At 22.7% G+C, this 24,363-nt stretch overlaps 1 protein-coding gene across 5 annotated transcripts in view; it reads right to left on the bottom strand.

Moving 5' to 3' along the window:
* The window catches only part of LOC129608809 (transcription factor cwo), a 39,712-nt gene that overhangs the window by 1,589 nt on the left and 13,760 nt on the right, over nt 1–24,363 (bottom strand). For 3 of the 5 annotated variants that reach the window (XM_055520542.1, XM_055520543.1, XM_055520541.1), the window contains 2 exons: nt 1,830–1,953; nt 66–375 (listed from right to left, as the gene is read on the bottom strand). In XM_055520542.1, coding sequence (XP_055376517.1) covers nt 66–375; nt 1,830–1,953 — 434 coding nt within the window. Of the gene's footprint in view, nt 1–65; nt 376–908; nt 1,501–1,829; nt 1,954–24,363 lie in introns of those variants that run through there. The other 2 variants (XM_055520545.1, XM_055520546.1) reach the window with 2 other exon arrangements.

Here is a 24,363-nt window from a genome sequence, read left to right as displayed (position 1 = left end):
TAGAATAAAATATTATTCTTGATTGCAAGAATTTACATTGAAAATTTATATATTATTAAACTTACTTTTCATAATTTCATCTAAATGTGCAATCAAACGGTAACAACATTCTTGCATATGACTTTCATATAAAAATTTTGCAGCTTCTTTCATACAATCCGCATAACCTAATTTATATTCATATTCTTTATGTACACATTCACTTTGTAGGTGTTTTAAATGTCTAATTGCCATTTCTATGATTTCAGTTTTTTCTATTCGACCACGTCCTTTCCTTTGATATTGTGGTGGTATTAATCTTGATAGATCTGCTAAACATGAATTCATTCTGTCACGTCTTCTTTTTTCTATAATACGATGTGATAACGGATCCTGCTATTAGATTCCAAGAAATTAAAAAGAAAAATGAAAAGTATGAAAGAAAAAATATAAAAAAAGAAAAAGTGATAAGTAATAGTCTTTTTTTTTCTTAATTATTCTTATATTATTTAATACCAAATGTTAAATTTAAAATATCTTTAAAACTTATAAAATAAAAAAATGGCTATTTTCTCAATCAACTTATTTATAGGAAATTAATTACATTTATAAATTGAAGTGTTAAGTACAAGATTAATGACAAAAAATAATTAAGAGAATTAATCAAAACATCACTGCCAGAATGTATGAATTATAAAGATGGCATTTAGAGATTTTTTGTATTATTAATATTAATTGATAATTTTTTTAAATAATTCAATTAATTTTCAGTTAAATTTGTAAATTATGTGAAATTCATTTATGACATATATAAACTGTGACAGTGAATTTTATGAAACAATGAGAAATCAATCAAACTGTCAGAATTCAAATTTTATATAATGAAACGGTTTACGTTTAGATAAATATGTATGTTTGTAATTACATACGTATGTCATAAATGTACATATATAAATCGAGCTCGTTTAATGTGTGTCCGAACTAAATTTTATTATACATATTTAATATTTGACACGCGTATAATATTAAAGCTTGACAATTTGAAGAGTTGTTATTTGTTTGATAATTATGAAAAGTAAAATTTATAATAAATTTAGAGGTCCTATTTTCGATAGGAAAAAATTTTTTGTTTTTTTTTTTCTTTATAAAATAATAAAAACACCATTATTCTCGTTTGCATTGATTCTTTTAATTTTAGTTTATATTAAAATTAAAATAAATTATTATTACTATTATTTACATTAAAAAAGAAAAATATAATAAATTAAGTATAACAAATAAATTATAAAAACCATAAAAATTATACACCAGCTTTAAGTATACAACACCAGAGCTTTAGTTTTAAAAATTCACCAGTCCAAAAAGTGAAAGAGTCTCCGAGTGTGATTAAACTTTTTTTTTATATATTATATAAATGTATGTATATCCATATGTAATTATGTACAATAAGTTAAGTACATTTTGCACATACATACATATATGTTTTGTTATATACATTTATATAATGATGTACGTATATACGAGTATATACATATTGCGTATGCTTATATTGAATATTGCAATACAACTCGTGCGACAATATAACATATTCGCGCTGGCAAAGCTATATTATTTATTAAGCCCTTTAATATTAAGCAAATTATTTATTTTCAATATATGTACATATATATTAAAAAAAGAATATTAATTATAATTATTTACAAAATGAAAAAATAAAAACGGAACATAAACTAAAATAAAAAATAAAATATAGAATTTTTGCAGGTGTTATATGTATGTATTCAAGATAATATACTTATATAACATTAATTTTGTGTCCCTATTCCCCAATCCCAACTAATAATATTTACCCGTGATGTTTTATTACGACGTCCAGCTGAATATTCTGCATCATCTTCACTGTATGGTGCACCTGATGTTGAAAAATTTAAACTTGATTCTGTACAATATGGAAATCCGGCTACTGCTGCTTCACTGTTAAATTATTTGTTTTGTTTTTGGTTTGATTTTTTTTTGGTTTTTTTTTTTTTTTTTTGGTTTTTGTTTTATAAATAAAAAGAAAAAAATTAGAATTAATGAAATTTTTCTTCAAGTTTTCGTTTTTACAGCATAGGTTTTCCGTTTTTTTTTTTTTTTAAATAAATGGAAACCATGTTTAAAACGATAAAGTAAAAAACTAAAAAAATTAAAAAAGAAGAAATTTTATTATTTTTTTTTTTTTTTGATTTTTAATAATCTAAATAGAAAATTCAAATATGTGTATGAACTTTTATTTTTTCTTTGAGAGTTGAATTTAATTTCTTAATCTTAAAATTTATAGACGTTCGAATATTTTTGGAAATACTTGATTCCATCATTTTGGGAATCATATATGTATATGTATACCCCTGAAGATTTGGTATACATATTATTACCTACCACCTTATAAACAAACAAATCAGAAAGGAATCGAAACTGAAACATCTCATAAGATAGCAAATCAGAAAGGAATCGAAACTGGAACAAGTTTTAACCACAGAACAACTATTTAACCATAATAATAATGGTTATATAGTTGTTACATGAATGGTCAAAATCGATAAACAGTTTTGAGAGAACAATAACAAAAACTAAATAAATACGAGCACTTTGAAAAAATTTTTAACGAAAATTTTACTACAAATTAATTAATATAGACAAAATATTTTCATAATTAAAATACATAGGCAAATAATAAAAATTTTAGACGAGACGAAAATAAGTGAAGATTTTGACACATGAATTTTTTAAAAGAATTTAAAACCGTTGTTGAAAGGAACAAAGGTAATCATAATCTTCAAAAATAAAATCGATTTCTATTACGATCATACGTCAACTATACATTCATACAACATACATATATAATAAAATAATAAGGGTAAGACAGCTAATACGAATAACATATATTTTAAATAAATTAAATTATTGATGGTATAAAGAGAAATACGCGCGAAATTCTTTAAAATAAAGTTCAAAACAATTATTATTTCATGATAAAATACTTAATTTACCATAAATTAATATGGTGAATGAATGAAATGGTAAAATACATAATATAATTATTAAAGAAAAAACACGTTCCACCAATATAATGTTATGCTATTTTAATTTTTATATCTAAAAATAATTCAAACACGTTTTACTGCTGCCTGCGCCAACATTTCTTGTTTCTTTTTTATTTTTATCATTTTCTTTTCTGTTTTTATTGTATTTCTAAATGTGGCAAAACTATTATAGATTCTCCATTTTATTTATTTTTTTGTTATTCAAAATATTTTTATTTATTTTATTATTTTATATTGGTAAAAATTTTTTTTGTGTATACGCTAGGAATTTATAGTTAAATTAAGTAAAAATAAAACATTACAAGAATTTATTATGTAGATATTGGAATATTAATAATATATATATGTATATATACATATGTACACATAAGAACCTATTATTGTACATTTAAGCATGGCAATTGCAATTTTGTCATGGCCCAAAACTCGGATGAAAGAAGTTACTTTCAAATTCAAAAATAGCCAGAAATCAAAAATATGGCCCAAAATAAAGGCGAAGTTTTGTTACCCTGCGATTATTCCACGAAAAGTAAAGAACGAAGAAAAAAAAATATACGTTCAAAATAAGCAATTAAAAATTAATTTTTTTTTTGTAAGCCAAATACAAATAGAGTAACGGCAGCTGAATTAAATGTGTATATGTAGTTGTGTAGATTATTATATTGAAATTAGATTAAATTATATTGGATGTGTAATATTGTCCACAATAACCATTAATTAAGAAATTTGCAAAGCGTCTCTTGTACCCAAAGTCAAAATTCTGAGAATGTAATAATAAAGTTAAAAACTATATTAATATTAATAAAGCAAATACAATTTTAAAAAGCTAAAAAATAAAAGTAAAAGCGATTGGCTGAAAAGGCTTTAGGAAATCTAGTGAAATCAAAATGTACAAGTAAATTATTGAAATTACTTTGAGATTAGTAAAACAGACTCTGAATAATATTTTTATTAATATTTTTAAATACATAATAATTTTTATATTTAGTAGAGCATTTTTTAAGTAAGTAACATGATTCTTAAGTTTATCAAGTACATTTTTATTTATTATTTACTAGATAATTTGCAAGTTATTACATTTGCGTTATGAGAGCATTTCATTCTTAATTCAATAAAATAGATGTAATTGTGTAAATATTTTTATACGTAAAATATATTTTTATTTTAAGCACATTAATTAATACATTAGCATGATAATTTCGTTTGTATATTAGATTTGTTGAATTAAATTTATTCTTATTCTACACGAGCTTCTTCTTAAATTTTTAAATGTAAATCAGCAAAATGTAATCAAAAACTTCTTATGATTTAAATTGTTTCTTTAGGCCCCACCAATAAAATTTTATATATATGTATACATATACATAAATACATATTATATGTATTCAAATTTTTTCCTGGACTGTTCCTAAAATACTTTGTTATATTCTATGATATAAATACAATATGCGAACATTATTTAAAATATACAAATTAAATTGTAAATTAAAAAGAAATTAAAAATAAAAAGGTAATTAAATTAAACATTTGTTATATAAAAATTTACATACATATATAATTTATAAAATGAGGAAAAAAAAATTAATCGGCATAAAATGGAAAATTCCTAAAGCACGTGTACGTATTTTATAGGTATTTTTATTATATAATTTTGCATTTTAAATTTTAAAAATTAGAAAATTTTTGATGAAAATAATTCAGTGACTGGTTTTTTTTAGAACAACAAATAAGAAAAGGTGTTATTCGGGGAAAATATTCTTTTGATCTAGTTCTAGACAGAAAATTTCTTGGTAAACAAAAATAGAATTAAGAAATTGGATTTTTTTTTTTCTAAATATAAATATGCACATAAATTGACTAAATTTTAAATAAAATAGAAGTAATGTCAGCTAAGTAGAATTCTAAAGCTTTGTTTTCTCTTTCTTTTCTTAAAAGTTAAGAGGGTGGTCAACCTAGTTTATGGTGTCGTAAGAAACTTCTAGAAAAAAAAAAACAACTCCAGGAAGAAGAATAAAAATGAAGCTAATTGTTAAAGTTTTATATAATTTAGAAAAATTTGTCATATATTCTAAATCATTTAGTCCCCAAATATTAACGGTAACGTTTTAAATATTGACGTTTAATTAACAAATTAAAATTATCAAAATTAACATACATATGAGTTCAAAATGAGACTTTTATAATTTGTGTCATTACATTTTCTGTCAGAATTTTCAGAAACTCAGTTATAAAATTTGATTGTTAGTCGAAGAACTACAGAATCACATTTGAATTATCAATTATAGAACTGATTTGTCAATATTTTGGAAATTTTAAGATATTTTTTTTTACTATACATTATTAAAAACAACAGAAACCCGTAACAAGTATACAATTATACACTTATATAATCTATTAATTCTAAATAAACTCTTCGTCATAATAGTCGTTCAAGAAATTAATTAAATTTCTAAAGAATAAATAAGATTTTATGGGAAAAATATACATAAGTACATAATTATTATTATTTTTCATGAATTCAAATTTTATTTTAAAATAACAACGAAAAATTGCGATAATGTTCCAGATTCAAAAGTAATTAAAATTTTGTTATTTATTTTTTAATTTTCTACAAATGACGTTCTTATAAAAATTTTCAAGAAAATCACGTTGTATTGGCTTGCAATATTAAGCACCAAGAATAATATTTCTTAAAAATAATTTTTGTTTTTTTTTTATTTTTATTATTTCTTTTATTTTCAACCTATAGATGAGAATAGATGACCCATATTTTTTATATTCAAAAATAAAAAAATAAAAAAAACGGGGAGAAATTCAAAAAACGAAAACGTGAAAATGTTTAAGAAAATTTTTAAATAAACAAATGATAAAATCAATTATAAATTTGTTTATATTTAAAAAAACAAAATACAATAGGTGCTATTGTTCTTTTCTGGTATAGCTTAACGAAAAATACACTTATACCCGGAAATACGTTATGTATTTTCATATAATTTTCTTAAAGTAGCCAGCAAATCGATGTACAACAGTAAGTAGTAGGCACAAATTACACCAGATGTTCAAAGTTAATTTTTTGTTTCATTTCTTTTCCTACACATAGAAAATTACAATAAGGTTTTGCCTGCTATCAAATGCCTGCCACCGAAAAATTACACTACACTTTTTTCAATATCAGGACATAGTTTATACATGTGCTTTCATTGCATACTTTTGGGAGACGAACAAATGATTAAATTTTTAGTTCACATTAAAAGGTCACCAACATTTTATTATTACATTTTCAAATAAAGAGATAATTTAAATTTGATAAAGTTAAAGATAAGCTAAAGAAAAACTTGATAAGGTTTGTATTAATTTTATACAGAGCTAAGAAAGAAAATTCAAATTTTCCTCATTTTTATACCCGTACGTATGTTCGAAGAGTATACTAAATTTGTTTTAACGTTTGTAACGCTAAAAAATAATGGTCTGAGATATAGACTCAAGGGTAAATTTTTGATCAGCGTGGAATTCTAAGTCGATTTAGCTTTGTCTCTGCGTCCGTCCGTCCCATCAACAATTCAAAAACTAATTGAGCTAAGTTCACCAAATTTTCATAAATGATTTAATAAAGTAAATGCCAGAATCCTGTTAAAATTAGATGTGATCGGGGTGCCATACAACTTCAAAATTTATTTGACCATATCTTAGAAACTATGAAAGCTTTGGTATCGAAATATTACGCAAACGAATATATTAGTAAGGCCAATGTGTTTGGTAAAATTCGTTGAAATTGCTTGGCTCCTTCTGATAGCTGCCATACAACTTCCATAGTAGCTTGGCCATATATTAAAAAATATTGACAACACAGTACTGAAATTTTGCATAAATTAATATGGCAATATGGCGCGACTTAAAATTAATGGTATATTAATTTGGAAATAGGGTAATAAATTCGTGCGGGTATCACAGAGCTGACATGGTCAACTCTATTTTTTCTCGTTTTTATATGCTATTAAAATCGAATCTGAAATGGCTTACATACAATTTTCTTTAGGTTTATTGTAATAGTACAAAAATATGATTAATATTGTAAAAATTATGAGGAAAAAAATTTATAAAAATAACAAAATTCTATAAAATTATTATTTAAATAATATTTATTTATTTTTCCTCCATAAAATTACAAAATTCATCCAAAAATATCTGAAATATTTAAAAAATTTAGTGAAAAATTTTAAAAATTATTCAATTTTCTTACTTTTCTTACTCACGTAATTGAACATACACGTAAAAATGAATACTTGAGAAAAAAAAATTAAATGCAATCGTTAATTAAAATTTTACTATACAGGATCACATTTCAAATAATGAAAATACATACATACATACATATATAGTGAATTATTACTATTACATTTGATATTTAAACATACAAAATTTAATAATTTTGTTTTTTTTTTGTGTTGTCATACTTATTTTCGTAATAATTAATTGTTTATTTTTAATTGTTGTTAGTAAAACGTGATTGGATCAAATTTATGTACATCTACGTATATACATAAATAAAAAAAAAACGAAATTATGTATAACAGTCAAGGGTAAAAAAATATATTACATCCTTTTTTGTTATACTCTCTTATATCCAATGTAAAATTCTTAATACGATATTTTTTTTTTATTAGAATTGCAAGTGTTAAATAACAATATTATCATTTTTACTTTATTTAATTTAAAACGTGCTAACACTATATTTTCCCTGCAAGTAGGTATATGTATGTGTGCATGTATTTTTTTTTTAAATATAAGTAATTTGAAAAAAAGACGCGAGATATCATTGTATCATACACGTGAATAAAAAATAATATAAAAAAAATTTTAGTCACATGGAATTTATATCATGTTGTAAAAATACGCAACAATTTTTTATAGCACATTATAATTTTCACACCATTTTCTTTATATAAAATCGAAGGTAAAAAAAGGAAGTGCCATGTCTGTCTATACTTTTAACAAAAAATGTGTAAAGAAAATCAATTATCTAATAAAATAATCTTTTTAAGCTAACATTATAGAATCGATTTTTTAGAATCGAAAATTTATTGCAGGAATTGTTTTCGTATGTACCGTATATTTCATTGATTAAATTATTTTTTGTATATTTTAAATACCTTAGGTCTTGAAAATTTTATACCTATACAATATATAACATTTTAGATATATATTTTGATATTTAGACTTGAAATAACTTTTTATTCAAAATAATTTCAAATTTATTTAATTTACAAATTAATAAATTTATACGTGTGCATGTATGTACTTTACAAATAAATTTTTTAAGTAATCTGTCTCAAAATCAGTATAATGCCTGTTGCCAACTGTGCTAAATATTTTTAATTAAGCCTATTCATTTTCATTTTTTTTTATCAAAAGTTTTAAAAATTGGTATTTGAAATTTATTGATTTTAAATTATAATAAAAATAATATTTATATTTAATATCACAATTTTGTTAAAATTTTTATCTTGAAAATGGATAAAATCTATATATTCTTTCAGAACTTCTTAAGAAATTGGAAAATCTCTAATTGAATCATAGTTCAAATATTTACTTATAATGAAAGAGTTTTATTTCCTTTCTTATACATATATTAGTCATTTTTAATTACGTTATTATACAAGTTAATTAAAACGAAATCTCATTTGATTTCCGTTCAGCGTAACATTTATTATGTGGATGTGTGTTAATAAAATAAACACAATCATGTACTTGATATTATTAGAATTAAATTAAGTTTTTTAAGTGCTAATTTTTTATTTTTTTTATTTTCTCATTTCTCATTTATATTAATTAAATAAGTGTATAGTTTAATTAAAAGAAGCAGAATTACGAGTATATCCGCTTTACAGTACAGTACCTGTGAATAAATATGTTAATATTAAGATGTATACAGGCATGGTTTCTGCCTTTTTCAACACCCTACATGGTTCAAAAAAAAGTGAGCCTTCCGATTTCAAAACAATAAACAGTATGCAATATTCCGCATAATATGCAATATTTATTGCCTACTTCTTTGCCTGTTTTTTGGCACATATTGTATATGAATATTTTGCATATATGGTTAATTTTTTTTTTAAATGACACAAATAATATTGTTTATTTCACATAAGAAATAATTTTAGACGACTGCAGTTCAACCGCTCCTCGCACTTATAAAATTACTCGTTAATTTTCGTATTTATCGCACGCGAAAAATTGTATACATTGCATAAGTATGTCGCACACATTTTCTATACTTAAATGATATACCCATTAGAAATATTCAGGCATTTCGCAAAGTATGTATACCTAAAAATAATATATAATATGTAGATATTATTATTTTATTATGTATATACTTATTTATGTACGGTATAAAATCAACAAGTTCTTATTTATTTATTTATTTATTCACATATATTTCTTTTCTTATTTTAAGCAATTTAAATTTAAATAATGTGTCCAAATTTAAATACAATACATTATTATTTAAAATGTCATCGCCATTGCCATTAGCGACATCTAGAGTGCAAAATTTATTCCACCTTCAAATAACAATTTTAACCTTACAATAAGAAAAATGACTAACAAAGCAAAAAAAAAAACACAAGAAAAACTTATCACTTTTTGGAAAATGTTCAAAATTTTTTTAAAATCTGTTTCCAATTAATATATTGTGTGCTCAATTTGTATTTTAATACACACATGTAGTATTTTACATTTACTGTAAAATACAAATGAGATTTACGTCACTATTTAGAAAGAGAGAGGACCGTCCTACATTTAAAAATAAAAAATCATCCTATAAAACATATTCGAGCACTTTTTTCAGGATTTTCTTTTTATCTGCGAATATTTTGTTGTAAAAAAAAAATTTTTAAATCAGTGCCAACATTTTATTTCAATCCATTTTAACAAAAAATTTGTTCTAAATTTGTATTCATAGTAATTAAGTGTATGTATTTTGTATATATGGTGTTATAAAGTATTATATACATAGTATACTATTCTATAGAACCAATGCATAGTATTGTATAACACTATTCAGTTAAGTATATTTAAGTATATTGTGCACATATAAACATTAAGTATTACTAATCAGGACATTAATATGTGATAACAGAAATACAAAAATATTTGGCATTGTTATATTTTATGTTCGATATTCTTACACATATACATACATATAACACACATGTGTTCTTATAGAGTTTTTCAAGGCCAATTACATTTTTATTTGACAAAACAATTATATTTTAAGTAATTGTTATACTATAAAGTAATCACCTTTAAAATAACAACATTTTTATTATATCAATATGATTAAGGCATAATATTTAATTTTAATTAACATAATTAATATTTTATTTATAATATTTTTTTTTGTGAAATAATTAATATTTTTTTATAACAATGCATTACCAGGATATAGTTCTCATAATATAATTTAATATGTGAATTAAATTATAGGTAACCTAAAGAGGCTAGCATCATTTCATGCAAATCGATATTCAACTATACAATTGATATATATACCAGTTATATACTATAAAAGTACCAACTTTCTATTTTATATTCATTTATTATTATAATTGTAACAAAAATTAAAGTAGCACTGTTCCGTATTGGGTCTTAAAATTTTTCGTTCCGAATTGTACAAAATGAATATTTGCTTTTCTTTGCGTTTTTGAAATAAGTAGGGCGCACAAAAGAATTATGTATGCTTTCTGTAAACTTTTGACGATAACTATTATACAAGTTTTGCGTTAGTTAAATTGATGTAATGCTAATTTTCGATTTTGGTTTAGAAAATTTGCTATAGGCGGGAAATTTTAATTGAATTTAATATTCATTTTTTCTAAGATTGACGGAAATCGAATGCTTGTTCAAGTTAAAATCATCACACAAAATTTACTCACTTGTAATGAATGGAGCCATTAATAATTTTTAATGGTTCTATATTTGTATTCGAAGTATTCGGACATATTTTCACTAATTTTTAAAATTTTGTTAGAAACATTTTTCTTTATTTTGTTTCACAAATATTGTTTCTGTCCTATAGACTTCCGAAAAATTATTATTTCAAGTGGTTAATAAAATTAGTGTTTGTTTTTCTCTCAATATTTTTCTTATAATAATATAAAATTTTAATAAAAACAATATATTTATTTAAATTAATTTAAAGTCAATTTATTGTCTATATATTAATAATTTCAAAAATAATTTTAGCGAAATTGCTAAAACATTACGTGAACAATAAACAAGAGACAAATGGTCTGAATTTTCAATACAATATTTAATGCAATACAGGTAGTTAATCTATATAGTTCCAAAGTATCTAAATAAATAGTTTTGCTATAAAACTATGTACAATTTCTATAACTATAAAAACATTAGTAAAAAAATTGAAGAATTTTTAAAAGAGTAAAAATTTTAAAATAAAAAAATTCTTAAAATAAACTCAAATTTAAAATTAAAAAAAAAGAAAAACATTTTTATTTATTTTTATATTTCATGAGATTAAAGAGTGATTTTTTTTTCGTAAAATTTTTACGTACATAAACAAATTGTATATTATTGTTGTAAATCTATATAAACTCATGTACATATGTTTATACATATATGATTTTCACAGGAGGAGGGAGGGAGGAAAGAAAATGATTCTTTATTATTTTTATTTTGACGCTATTGATAATAATAATAAAAGCAATAAAAAAAAACTAGTTCTTCTATATAACGAAACTAATACTAATAATAATCACGTTTAAATCACGGGAACAGGTTTCAATAATATAACAAATAAAAGTAATTAATAACTATTATATATTAGTATAATATAAAAAATTAAAATAAAATCGTGATTAATATGGAAAAATTATGACGTCAAATGGTTATATATGATATATGATATATATATATATATATGGGATTATGTAAATGTTATTTACGAGTACTCGTATATATTTTTGCTCCTAAAAACTTTTGACGATCGAGTTTTTTATTTTTACGATTTACACTAGAATCATACGATTGTAGTGCTTTAATTATGGTAGTGTAAAAGTTTTTTATGTTTTAAAAATTAATTATTTTTAAATTAATTATATTTATTATTAAATTAACTAGTATAACTGAAGTTTTGATTCCTTTATGTAATCATAATTGTGTAAAACGCTCATCTACTATTTTGTCGAATATAAAGCGTAACCTGTATCATGATCTTAATCATTGCAACAGTTTTGAGTCGCTATGAGAGAGAAATAAATATTTTCGAGCATTTTTTTTACTTCATTTATCCTATGTTTCACTTGTGTCAGTTCGGCTGCTTATTATCAAAATAAAACCCTTAAAGATCATACTATGAAAATACTAGGTGTTTTCTTTAATGCGGTTAAGTAAGCTTTAATTCTTTAATACAAGGATCTGAACATTATTTAATTTAGCCAAAAATTCTCGAAATTTGTTGTATATGTACGTGTGCTATCCTAACGATGCGGGTCATTACTTATTACTTCATTTTCATATCGCAATTTGAAGGTTGTGTTTAGTATCAAAATTACTTAAGCAGTATAAACACTACAGACTGGAGCTTCCCGTGATGCAATGGTTTTAAATTAATAATGGTAAAAAAAATTTAATAAATTTATACATATACATATGTAAATGTTTCAAAATATCGAATATTAACCCTTTAAGTAGCATAAAACAAGTACTCATACCGTTTGTACAAATGCTAGAAAAAAGTCATATGATGGTGATACATGAAAATTGTTGCCAAAATTAAATTTTCTTTTTGTTTTTTTTTTACTTGCGAATTTTTACATGAATTTTCATCGTGATTAATTTGAATATACATATGTATTTGTCATATTATAGGTACACTTATTTTAAAAGATACTTCAAATATAAACAATGAATGAACTTAAATTTCACGTGTTTCATTTACAGGTAGTTGCAATGTACGTACATACATATATATTTGTCGCAAGCAATATTTTCTTGAAATAGCTTCAAAACATAATACTAGAAAAGATTTATCAATGAAAATTAAAAAACAAAAGAAAAGAAAAAAATATTTTGTTGTTATTGTTGTCTTATATATAACATAGGAGGTGATTCAGTGCATTTGATATTGGATTATGTGCCAAAAAGTAAAAATATTTGTGTATTTTAAATTTATTTTTATTGTAAATAAAACCATCATTCAATAATAAGATGATTGATTGACGGAAATTTTTATTAAAAAAAAAAAATGTGATTTGACTAGCGCAATAGGCAATCGTACTACGTATAATCTTTAAACGATATTTGATTCTAACAAATTTGATTTGGCTAAGTATAACAAAAAAGTTTACAAATTGCGATAAAAATGTTTTTTGTTATCTTGTTTCAAAGTTCAAGAAAATTTGTAAAATTTAATTAAAATTAAGTGCACGTCTAGAATTAATAAAATCTTCTTAATATAAAACCAGCCGTTGTTTATTCTTAGACCGTTGATTGTTATCGAAACATCCGACCATTTAAGGTATGAAGGCAAAATTTGTTTCTTGAATTTTAGATTTCTGTAAATTTATATATTATATTTTTCTAGGGCGAACTTAACCCTCCCCCGCCCTTCCCCCTTCCCACCTTCCCCCCTACCTTTAGATAATCTTACATCTTCAGTGATATGAAAACGCAGGTTTTTGTCAATTATTGTTATGCTATTTGCCCTAACCTAAAGCAATGTGCAAATTTTATAAATCAAATAAAATACTATGCAGAAATTATCAAAAAAGGTGTAAGGGAATGTGAGGCTGTAGATCAATTGCCCTTAAATGAACTGGTACCAGAAACCGAGGTAATTTTCAAAATAATTTTTCTTCTACATAGTATCAGACTAGTTTCAAAGATTTTAACAGTTATTTATCCCGAATCACTCCCGATTACCATAAGTTACAATATACACATATATTATATAACTTGGTTTAAGAATATATGTGGGTTTACAATACACATTAATACATACATATATATATTATTATTTGTATTTTATAATAACAAAGTAAATAACTTATTGTGCATATTTTGCTAACATCATCACCTCTTTCTATTTTTGATATATTTACTCAAATAAATAACCAAGTTAAGATTAAATAAATTTGATTCAAATGGAAAGATTATATAAAAAAAAAAATTGAATAAAAGTCACGAATCTTGTTATCACCTTGAAAAACAAAATAAACAAAAATATCATATTTATGTATGCTTATATTTTGTATGTATGTACATACGAGTATATGTCTCATATTTATATAAACGTATAGATTTATGTATACACTTTTTATATAAGCTTGTTATTTGTTACTTCTATTTTGAAATTTTATTAAAAAATTGCATATACAGTATAATCAAAATATTTAAACAATTTTTTCAAAATATAAAAATTGTCATTTGAAAGGAATTTTGTATTACACGTGTCGTATTTAATTCACGCGATTTACTATTTTAACCTTGAAAATTTTATGAGAATGTAATAAAAATGTTTTTTTCTTTTTCTTTTTGAATTGTGTGTAAGTGCTTATATTGTATGAAAGAAAAATTAAAAATTCATTTTGAATTTAGTCAATCGATTATGGAAATGAAAAGCCATATTTTTGATAAAGTAAAATTTTTTTTCTAGCCCAAGTCCAGAACCACCTTTAGTAGTAGGAAATACGTTAATATGCGAACTATAAGATGTTCTACAGCAATAGTGGAAAGACAAGGTTATGCATACTAATTAAAAGTAACTTAAAATCTTTTCTAATGCATCTTTTCAGCAATGAGGACTTGATTGCAGTCGAAATCTCAAAGTTAGAGGAAGTATCTCTTGTTGGACGACAACATACCAACTCTACAATTTGCAAGGGGTGTTTCCTTTCAATAACTTAAGAAATTCATACCCTATTCTATGGTGTAGATTGTACAGTTTTCCGGTAGGGATCTCAGCATCGCGAGCGATGCCAATGCACATAATGTGATCGTGAAGCCACGTTTAACCAAATCTAAACTTATATCTAACATGAATACGAATTTTTAAACTGTTGTTGCAAAAAAAACATTACCATATAAGTTGTAAAAAAATTTAAACTTGCAAATGACTTTTGTTTTAAATTAAATTTATTCATTGCAATTAATTGTTATAAGTTAATTTATTTTTGTTACACATTCTATCACGGAAAGAAAGCAAAAATTCGTTCAATTTACATAAATAATTTAATTATTTAAATAAAAATTAATAAATACTTACACTAATAATTATTGTAAGTATATATATATGTACAAAATGTTAAATATTTAGTAGAACTACACAATCAAAAAGTGTTAAATTATTAGTGTAAATATAAATTCGGTTATGTACTAAAAATCAAGCTCATATTTTTAGCCTTCAATATCAATATAACAGTTTTAAAAATGTTACATATGTAATTGTATTCACATATAATCATGAATTAAATTGAAAATTATAATAATTTTCTTAATATATTACAAGTTCATACAGCGCCATATATATCTAACTTAGCTTAGATATATATAGCTTCTGGAATATTTTAAAATAATATAACATTTAATTTGATCAAACTGAAGTGCGATACACGCATCTAGATAAGATGTTATATGAAAAACACAAAATTATTCTAATAATACGTGAGTATAATGATTTGAATTAGATAAAATTTAAATTAAGAAATTATAAAAATTAATTAAAAAAAAAATATGTCAAAATATAACGCATATAATATTTGTCTTACATTTAAAATCTACATTATTTTAAAAAAAAATTTAAGCACGCATATTTAAAATTGATACCCTTTGTTAAAATGTTGGATTTTACAAAACAGAATTCAGTTTTATCAATCATATAAAGTTTTAAGTTAACCTTGTCCTAAATATAACATTGTTAAAATGTAGGACGAAATCATATGTACATATATGTACATATATAATATAGATCGTAATATAGATCTTCAAATAGATATCTAGATGTATGTTGGTATGTGTTATGTAATACATATTTTCTATTATATTTTTAAAGCATAAATTTTTTTTTTATTTTTATAGCATTTTAAGTTGTCAAAAATTTATCGCGCGTTTACGTATTATTGTTAATAAATTTGAAATGTTTATGGTCTGTAAAATAAATATTAAAATTTTATACTTAAAATGCATTCACGTGTATATTTTTCATAGACAAAAATGCTTAAATCAGAATTACCAGGTTAAAGTAAATTAAGTTTAAAGATTTAAAGTTATTTTGCTTAATTACAGATTTGAATACAGAGATTTTCCCGAAAATTCAATTTCGAAATATGCAGAGTCTTGTATTTTCATTTGAATTTTGGGGAAATTCAAAATGATTTATATAACTTTTAATTGATACAAATTTGGGTTTTGTTTTAATTCGAGTCTAGAACTGTTATATAGTCAAATTAGATTTCTCAGATTTCTAATTTACTCCTGTAATTCTATAAGAAAAGAGGAATATTGTTACATATATATACATATAAAGAATTATATATTAATATATTATGTATATTTAAAAGAGATTTCTGAAGAGAATAGTTTTGCCGAAATTAAATTTCAATAAAATGAAAATTATTTCAATTTAATATTAAGTTCAAATTTAATTTACTACATATATATTTGAAAACTTTTCTTTTTATCAAAAAATTTAAAATGTTTTATAATCTTAATAAAATTTTTACAAAGAGCTATAATATTTGATTTCCTTCTATAAGAACTCCCAATTTTCTTCTTTCTGTGACGGAATTAATCAGCATACTTAGTATTACTACACGAATATTATAAAAGTTGCAGATTTGGCACAATGATAGAAAAATTTTTTTTTTGTATTTGTATACATTATAGCGAAATGATTGTAAAATGATATAATTCTAAAATGATATATATGTATGTATATAATACAATTTGAAAAATTACTATTGATAAGTAGATACGAGTATGTATACGAAAGATATATGCGTATACGTTACATTACTTTGCGTTCCCAATTATTGAAAAAAAAAATTTTTTTAGATACGTGACTGTAATCACGTTAACATAAAATTTGTAAGCCAAGCTTAATGTATACACATACAAACACACGTATATATAGGTATTTTTAATGGAATTAGTTGAAATAATGAATATTTATTAGGGAATATTTTATTATAGTTTGAAAAACGTATAAGAATAGATATTATACATTTATAAGCATATGTTATACATATAAGCATTTTGTGGGTGAACGTTCATTAATATCTTATATGTTGAATGGAGTAATATTGTAAAAATAATTAAAGATTATCTTTTACTTATATAAAATTGAATTAATTTATAAAATTAAAAGATATAATTTTAATTTATATATACGAAATAAGATTAAAGTATGTAGAAGCTGTACAATATTAAAATAATACCATATGCATAATGTCTTTTAGGACACTATGCTGAAATTATTTTCCGAAGTAAAAAAATTTACAAAAAGAATGCTTAATGTTTTATATTCCGAAGCATTCCGATTCAAATATTTTTGTTCAATATTTGAGTATTCTCTTTTTTTTTAAGATTGTTTTCAAAAGTCCCCTAGAAATATTATAATTAGCAATTTGTTGCTATTGATCGTGAAATTTATTTTTTATCATTGCTTTCAAAATGCATAATTCATTAGGCATTTTGAAAGCAACGAAAGGTCTGAAAGGTATTTTTATAGCGAATTAACAAATCGTATTTAAAATTTTTTGTAAAAAAAGTTAAAAATAGTTAGTTAATAGGTTAGAATATTAGTCAATTTCTTTAAAGAAATGATTTCCAAAAAATCTTGTGATTTTCATACAAATTGAATCTATATAATTGATGGCCAATAGAAAAATATATATATATATATGTACATACTTTATCTTTTAAGTGAATTATATCTGTTATAATAAACAGCTCTTTCTGTTAACGTATATTTAAGTTGAAATATCCTAATTTACGTTTAACTTTGCTCAAAGACATGAAAAAATAATAATTTTTAGCTGACATACACATAAGTACATAAATTTCAAAAAAATTCAAAAGGGGCCTTACAACGATTATTGTTTCACGGAAATTGAATTACACAGTAAGGCCCCGGGATATACCGAAATTCTAAACAAGTTCAAAAGAATATAATAAAACCATAATAAAACCTGTACAATTTAATATTTTCCTTTGAACTTATTAAAACTTAACCAAGTTATTTAAAATTTCTTTATCTAAAACGTAAATTTGAGTGTAATAATTCATTTGATCCTCATCTAAAAATCAAACCTTAATTTTCAATAATAATTCAAATATTAAATAAAAATTGAAAAATATAAAATTAATGAAAATGTACGAATAAAATAATGGGTTTTTCCAAATGTTCTTAAAGGTGTGCAATAATTAGTGTCCCAATAATGTCAATGACTAATAATAATTGTGTGTTCGTATAATTTTATTTTACTATACACTTGCGTATAAATAGCGTTATTTTTATAAATGAATAATACAAAAATAGTCTGAAAAATTTTTTCATTTTCTAATACTTAAATTGCAGTTTTTATTTATTAGATTATTTATAATTAGTAACATTTTTATATGAGCAAGTAGCTACTACATTCTATATAAAATTTACTGTGATACAAACTGTGTTCAAACTGGTGTCGCCCGAAATTTTATTAAACGTGAATTTTATTATGTACATAATTAAATTATTCACATTTTTGCATACAAACTTGGACGAAATAATACTAATTTGCAAAAATTTTATGTATTTTTTTTTATTAATTATATGCAGTAAAAATTTTATAAATATTTATAATTTTTATATTATTAATTTTATTCTATAAACACACATACATACTTTGAATTGCTATTTTGGAAGCTATTAGTTTAATTTTAACTTTATTCATTTCGTTATTACTTACTAAGTATTTCTATTTATAAAATTATAATGATATTACGGAAACGGAAATCACGTTTTTCTGGAAATTCTTTGCAACGCCATCGCAATGAAATAATAATAATTGTAGTACGTACGTGTACACATATATACATACGTATAATTTATATATATGATATAAAGAGTACATAAAATAATTTTTATTAACATAATGGAAGAATAAGAAAAAAAAAAAAAAAGCAAAATTATAAAATATTCAAAACTAAAGTTTTTTCTTATGTATTTTTTTTTATAATAATGTAGATGTTTGTATGTGGTTGTGTTCTTTTTTTAATCATTCCATTTTTATAATTGTGGGAAACATTTTTAGCTCTCGTGTTAAAATTGTTGTTTTTTTTTTATTTGTTGTCCGAAAACATTATGAAAAAAAAAATAATCAATAATAAAAAAAAAAAATTGATTAAAAATGAGGCGCTTTACCTTTAACTGTTTGGTTTTTTTTTTGTCTTTTGAACTTTTAAAATAAATAATTATTTTTTTGTGTGTCTGTTGGTTTTTGATATTTATTTATTATAATTTTAACATTTGTTTTAATTTTTCATATAGCCACTATTTGAGCTTTTAACAAATCTATTTCGATATCGAGATTTAGTGATTTTTTTTCGATAGTCATTATTATTTTAATGGGTTCATAATGGATGTTATCAGCATGTCAAATATGCCGAATGTTCGTATGAGGGAGTCTGAAATAAATAATTGCAATATAAGTAAATAAGTTCAAATACTGTCCTTTGAGTTTATCTCAAAGGAAGGTTCATGAAAATATTCATGAAAATTTATTTAGGTACATTGGAATGCTGCTTGCTCTACAGGACAGGCACTTATTTTTTTGCATTTCCCTATTGTATTACTTTTGTAAGTTTAGCAAAAAAAATTTTGAATTTTGTTGTATGAATAATACCTTTTTTACGCATAATTCAATTAATATATCAGTATAAATAAAACGTGATAAATGAAATGGAAGAATATAACAAAAGGTGGTTCAAATACAATTTCAAAATAATGACAACCTCCTTTTCTTTTGGAAACGTAAGTTATTGTAATGTACTAGAACATTTTTATTCTTCTTCTATTTTGACGTTCATTATTATATTTTTAGATAAAATTTTGAAATTAAAAAAAAAGAATAAAACTTAAAAATATAAAAAAAAAAAACAGAGCAAAAAAAATTTTTTTTAATACGTCAAAGTTCGCATAAACAACAGACAAATTTATGGTTTTGTTTATAAAATATTTTCATACACTCGATCAAAAATTATTAAAAAACAGAGAGAGAGACAAGAACGAAGATGAAAAACAAATAATTAGCAAAAAAAAAAAAAATTAAAATATAAAATATTTTGTTAAACTAAATTATAATTTTTATTTATATACCAATTATTATTTTAATGTTATACGTATATATTTATATTAAAATATTCGTAATTCAAACAGAACAGTAATTGAATTAGTTAATTATCGTAGAATAAATAAAAATTTTTACCTATATATGACCTATATTATGCTATAAGGTTAGGAAGCTACTGTGATTGTAATTCATGATTGCATTTATTTAATATATGATATTATTAGAGATTTTCTTAAATGTAAAATTGCAAAATAATTACAGTAAAACGCAATACGTCAAAAACATATCTTAAAAGATTTGCAATAAATTTTTGACAATTCCATTGAATCAAAACGGTTCATATGATTTAAGTGACGTACTCATTATAATTTCACTATATTACCGACAATTTACAATTTTTATAAACAAATTATATAGATAAAAAACCTTTGTTTCCATAATATATTGCAATAAACTGCACATATGAAAGGGTTCTATTTATCTATTTTGCTTTAATATTTTTTACATAAACACACAGTGAGGGATCGAATTGTGTTTATATTGCCACAAATTTTCGATCTGTTTTGTACTGCAATATAATAATGACTAATAAATATTGTTTTTCATTTATAGAAATATGGTAGTTTTGTATAACACAATTATTGCACACTTTTATCTATTATCACTTACTGAAATCTTCAGAAAAATTTAGTAATATATTGAAAAAGTGAACGCAAACCCATTATTTTATGTTAGAATTTATATATTTTGTATTGTTATATATTCTATCTCTTATAATTTAATACTTTAGTATTCTACTAATTTTATATTTCTTCAAATATTCATCACCTTTTAATAATTAGCTTTTATTTTAACAAAAAACTAGAAATTTTGTTGCTATGCTCAATATCATTATGTAGATATAAAAAATTAATTATTTTTTTTTTTTTTGAGATTTATTTATTTTTATTATAAATTATTTTTAATACTACAATCATTGAATAGACACTATTATACTATAACGTATATGTATATGTTTACACGCATATTTCCATACTAATTTCAATACATACGAGTGTTCTGCCTACATATAAGAGTTTTATAATTCCAAATCACTCCAATAAAATATGTGAACAACAACACTTTTTTTTTTTTGTTTTCAACATCAACCCATCACCATGTAAATTTTTATTATTAATTTTTTTAAATTTTTTGGAAAACAAAATTGAAAAATAAAAAAAAAATATACAAGATAAGCGAAAGTTTTGTTTTATCTTCCCATCTTTATAGTTTTGTTTTTTTTTTTTTAAATACTTAAAACTACCAAAAAAAAAAAAATTAATAAAAAACAAGACACGTGAGGGTTATTAACTAATCTTCTTCTTATGTTCTGATTTTCTTACTTTTTATTATTTTAATTTTTTTCGCAGACGGTTAAAGCTTTTTTCCATTTATTTTTATATTATATACTTTATATTTAGACATTCCTTTGTTTTGTTTTGTTTATTTTTCTATTAACGCTATCTAAATTAATTTTAAATAAGTAGTATACTTTAAATTGTACAGGGTAATTTTCTACTCTTTTGTATAAAATCTATTACGCATGTATTTTGTAACAGAAGAGAAGAATAATCATCAGGAAACTTATAAAAGTTTTGGGAATTTGAAATAGCAATTTAGTAAATTGTTTTACATTTATGTATAGATTTATATAGCGTTGAAATATAACCTTATTGCCGAAAACTCAAAAAATTCAATTAATTTAGAGCTTAATCGTTTGTCTCAACTTTTCACTGGCCGAATGAGAGACAAATGAAAGCGTACCATACAAGTATAAGATTATTATTCGTATAAGATTGTTTTAAAGTGAGGAGAATTTTTTGCTGTAACAGTGACATAACTTGTTATTAAAGGTGACAAGTTAAATCGATAGTTTGAGAAAAAATGCAAAAAACCAAATTCAGAATATGAGCAATCTTATTGGAATAATGACATTTCCTTTGGAAAAAATGCGAAACTTCTAATTTTATGGTGAATAAAAAGGGAGATGATCCAAATTTTCACGTAATTTTTTGCTTTAAAAGTTTATTTATCGTACGATATTGTATAAATTATATTTTAAATCAAATTTTTAACAGTATCTGAAAAACATTACATCTGGAATATTGTACTTTAAATAAGAGGAACTAATTTTTTTAAAGCATTTATAAATTAATACGCCTCAATTTATGCAATTTTTTATTAATATTGAATATACTTTCTCTATATAATCCAGGTTAAAAATTTTGTAATTGAAGTTGTAATATGATTTCAATAATTTATAGAACCCTGTAAAAATTAAATACGTATTTTGTTATTGTAAATATGTTCGTTCATTGATATTTATAAATTTATCGCTAAAATCACTTTTTTTTTTCTAAATCTAGAAAGTTTCTTCTCATATAATATAAAATTATTAATTTTATATTGGTATTATTTTTTAATTACTTTGTCACTAAAATGTGATAGTAGCAATTTTCTTTTAAAAATTAACAAATAAAATTATAAAATTGCGCTTTGTTTTTGTTATATGTATATAATACTATGTGCTGAAATATTAAATTTAGAAATTTTTTATGAAACCTAAAAAAAAAAAATTATTTGGCGTTGAATTTATTGAAATGTACAAAGTTCACTTCAAATACAATACATGTACATAAATATGTATATTGTGTACATAATAATAATTTATAAACAGAACTTATATTATATAGGTGTGACATATAAAAAAAGAAAGGAATATCTTTGATAATTTTTTATTTGTTAAAATTTTAGAGGGAGTTCATACTTAATTTAGGTCAATCAACTAACAATAAAAGAGTCATTAATACAAAATCTATTGCGCAATATTTTTGTTATAATAGTAATAAAAATTTTCCGAAAATTTTCTATAATTACAAAATGATTTCTGTGACTCAAAATAATTTTTTTTTTCTTACATAAATAATCACTTTATCTGACAAATATGTGATCTGATTGGGGATAGAGGATGATATCGGTAAAAACAAAACCTAAACAATGAATTTTTTTGAAATAATTTAAGAAAACAAACTGCGAACAATACATTGCTCTAATTTTAACATCTCTAAAGCTGTTGTGGAAATTCGTTTAACAAATAATTTTTCAATCTGATTTTTTTTCAACTTACAAGACAATCACTATATAACCAGTACAAATAGTACATCATTTTTTCCATAAAAAACCGTGATAGTAATGTAAGATAATGTAAGATAGTCCTTGTGTTAAACCTCCTAGGAGCTTTAACACAAGGACTATCTTACATTAATTCATCCATTAAAATAGCGTATATGTATGTATACTGAAATACAATATTTCATCACTTAAACATCATTTACGTATAAAGCTACTTTGCTAATACTTTTATCGTGACGACGGTCACTTAATTTCTACATACAACACTTTTCAATATATTGGTATGATTTTTTAAAAAATTATGAATTCCTTTATGTAAAAGAATTTATAACTTTTATATGTATATATAAAATTTCTAAATTTTCTTACAATTATAAACACTAATTATATTTTTTTTTTATTCACTCGGCGAGACGTGAGTTGACAATAATATAAAACTGATTCCGAAGAAAATATTCTTATCAAAAATTTCTCTGGATAGAACAGTAAATAAAGTGAAGTATTTAAATTATTTCTTTTTACAGAAATGACATCATATAGATTTTAAGAATTAAAATTAAAAAATATAAAAAAAAATTTATGTTAGCATGTATGAATATGTCCAAACTAAATGAATACAATTGAAATTCTACATTTTTTCTAAAAATATCGACGCTGAACATTTTCATTAATTATTTGATTGAATTGTAACTAAATTTTGTATACATTTTGTATATTAGTGAAATAAACTCGCTGCTCACTCAAAATTAAAATTATTCTTCCCACTCAACGATTAAAAA

The sequence above is a fragment of the Condylostylus longicornis genome, unplaced genomic scaffold, assembly GCF_029603195.1.
Source record: "Condylostylus longicornis isolate FDR11 unplaced genomic scaffold, ASM2960319v2 ptg000036l, whole genome shotgun sequence".
Lineage (NCBI taxonomy): Eukaryota > Metazoa > Arthropoda > Insecta > Diptera > Dolichopodidae > Condylostylus > Condylostylus longicornis.
Note: the sequence above shows the minus strand (reverse complement) of the source record. Positions and strands in the feature narration are given on the sequence as shown.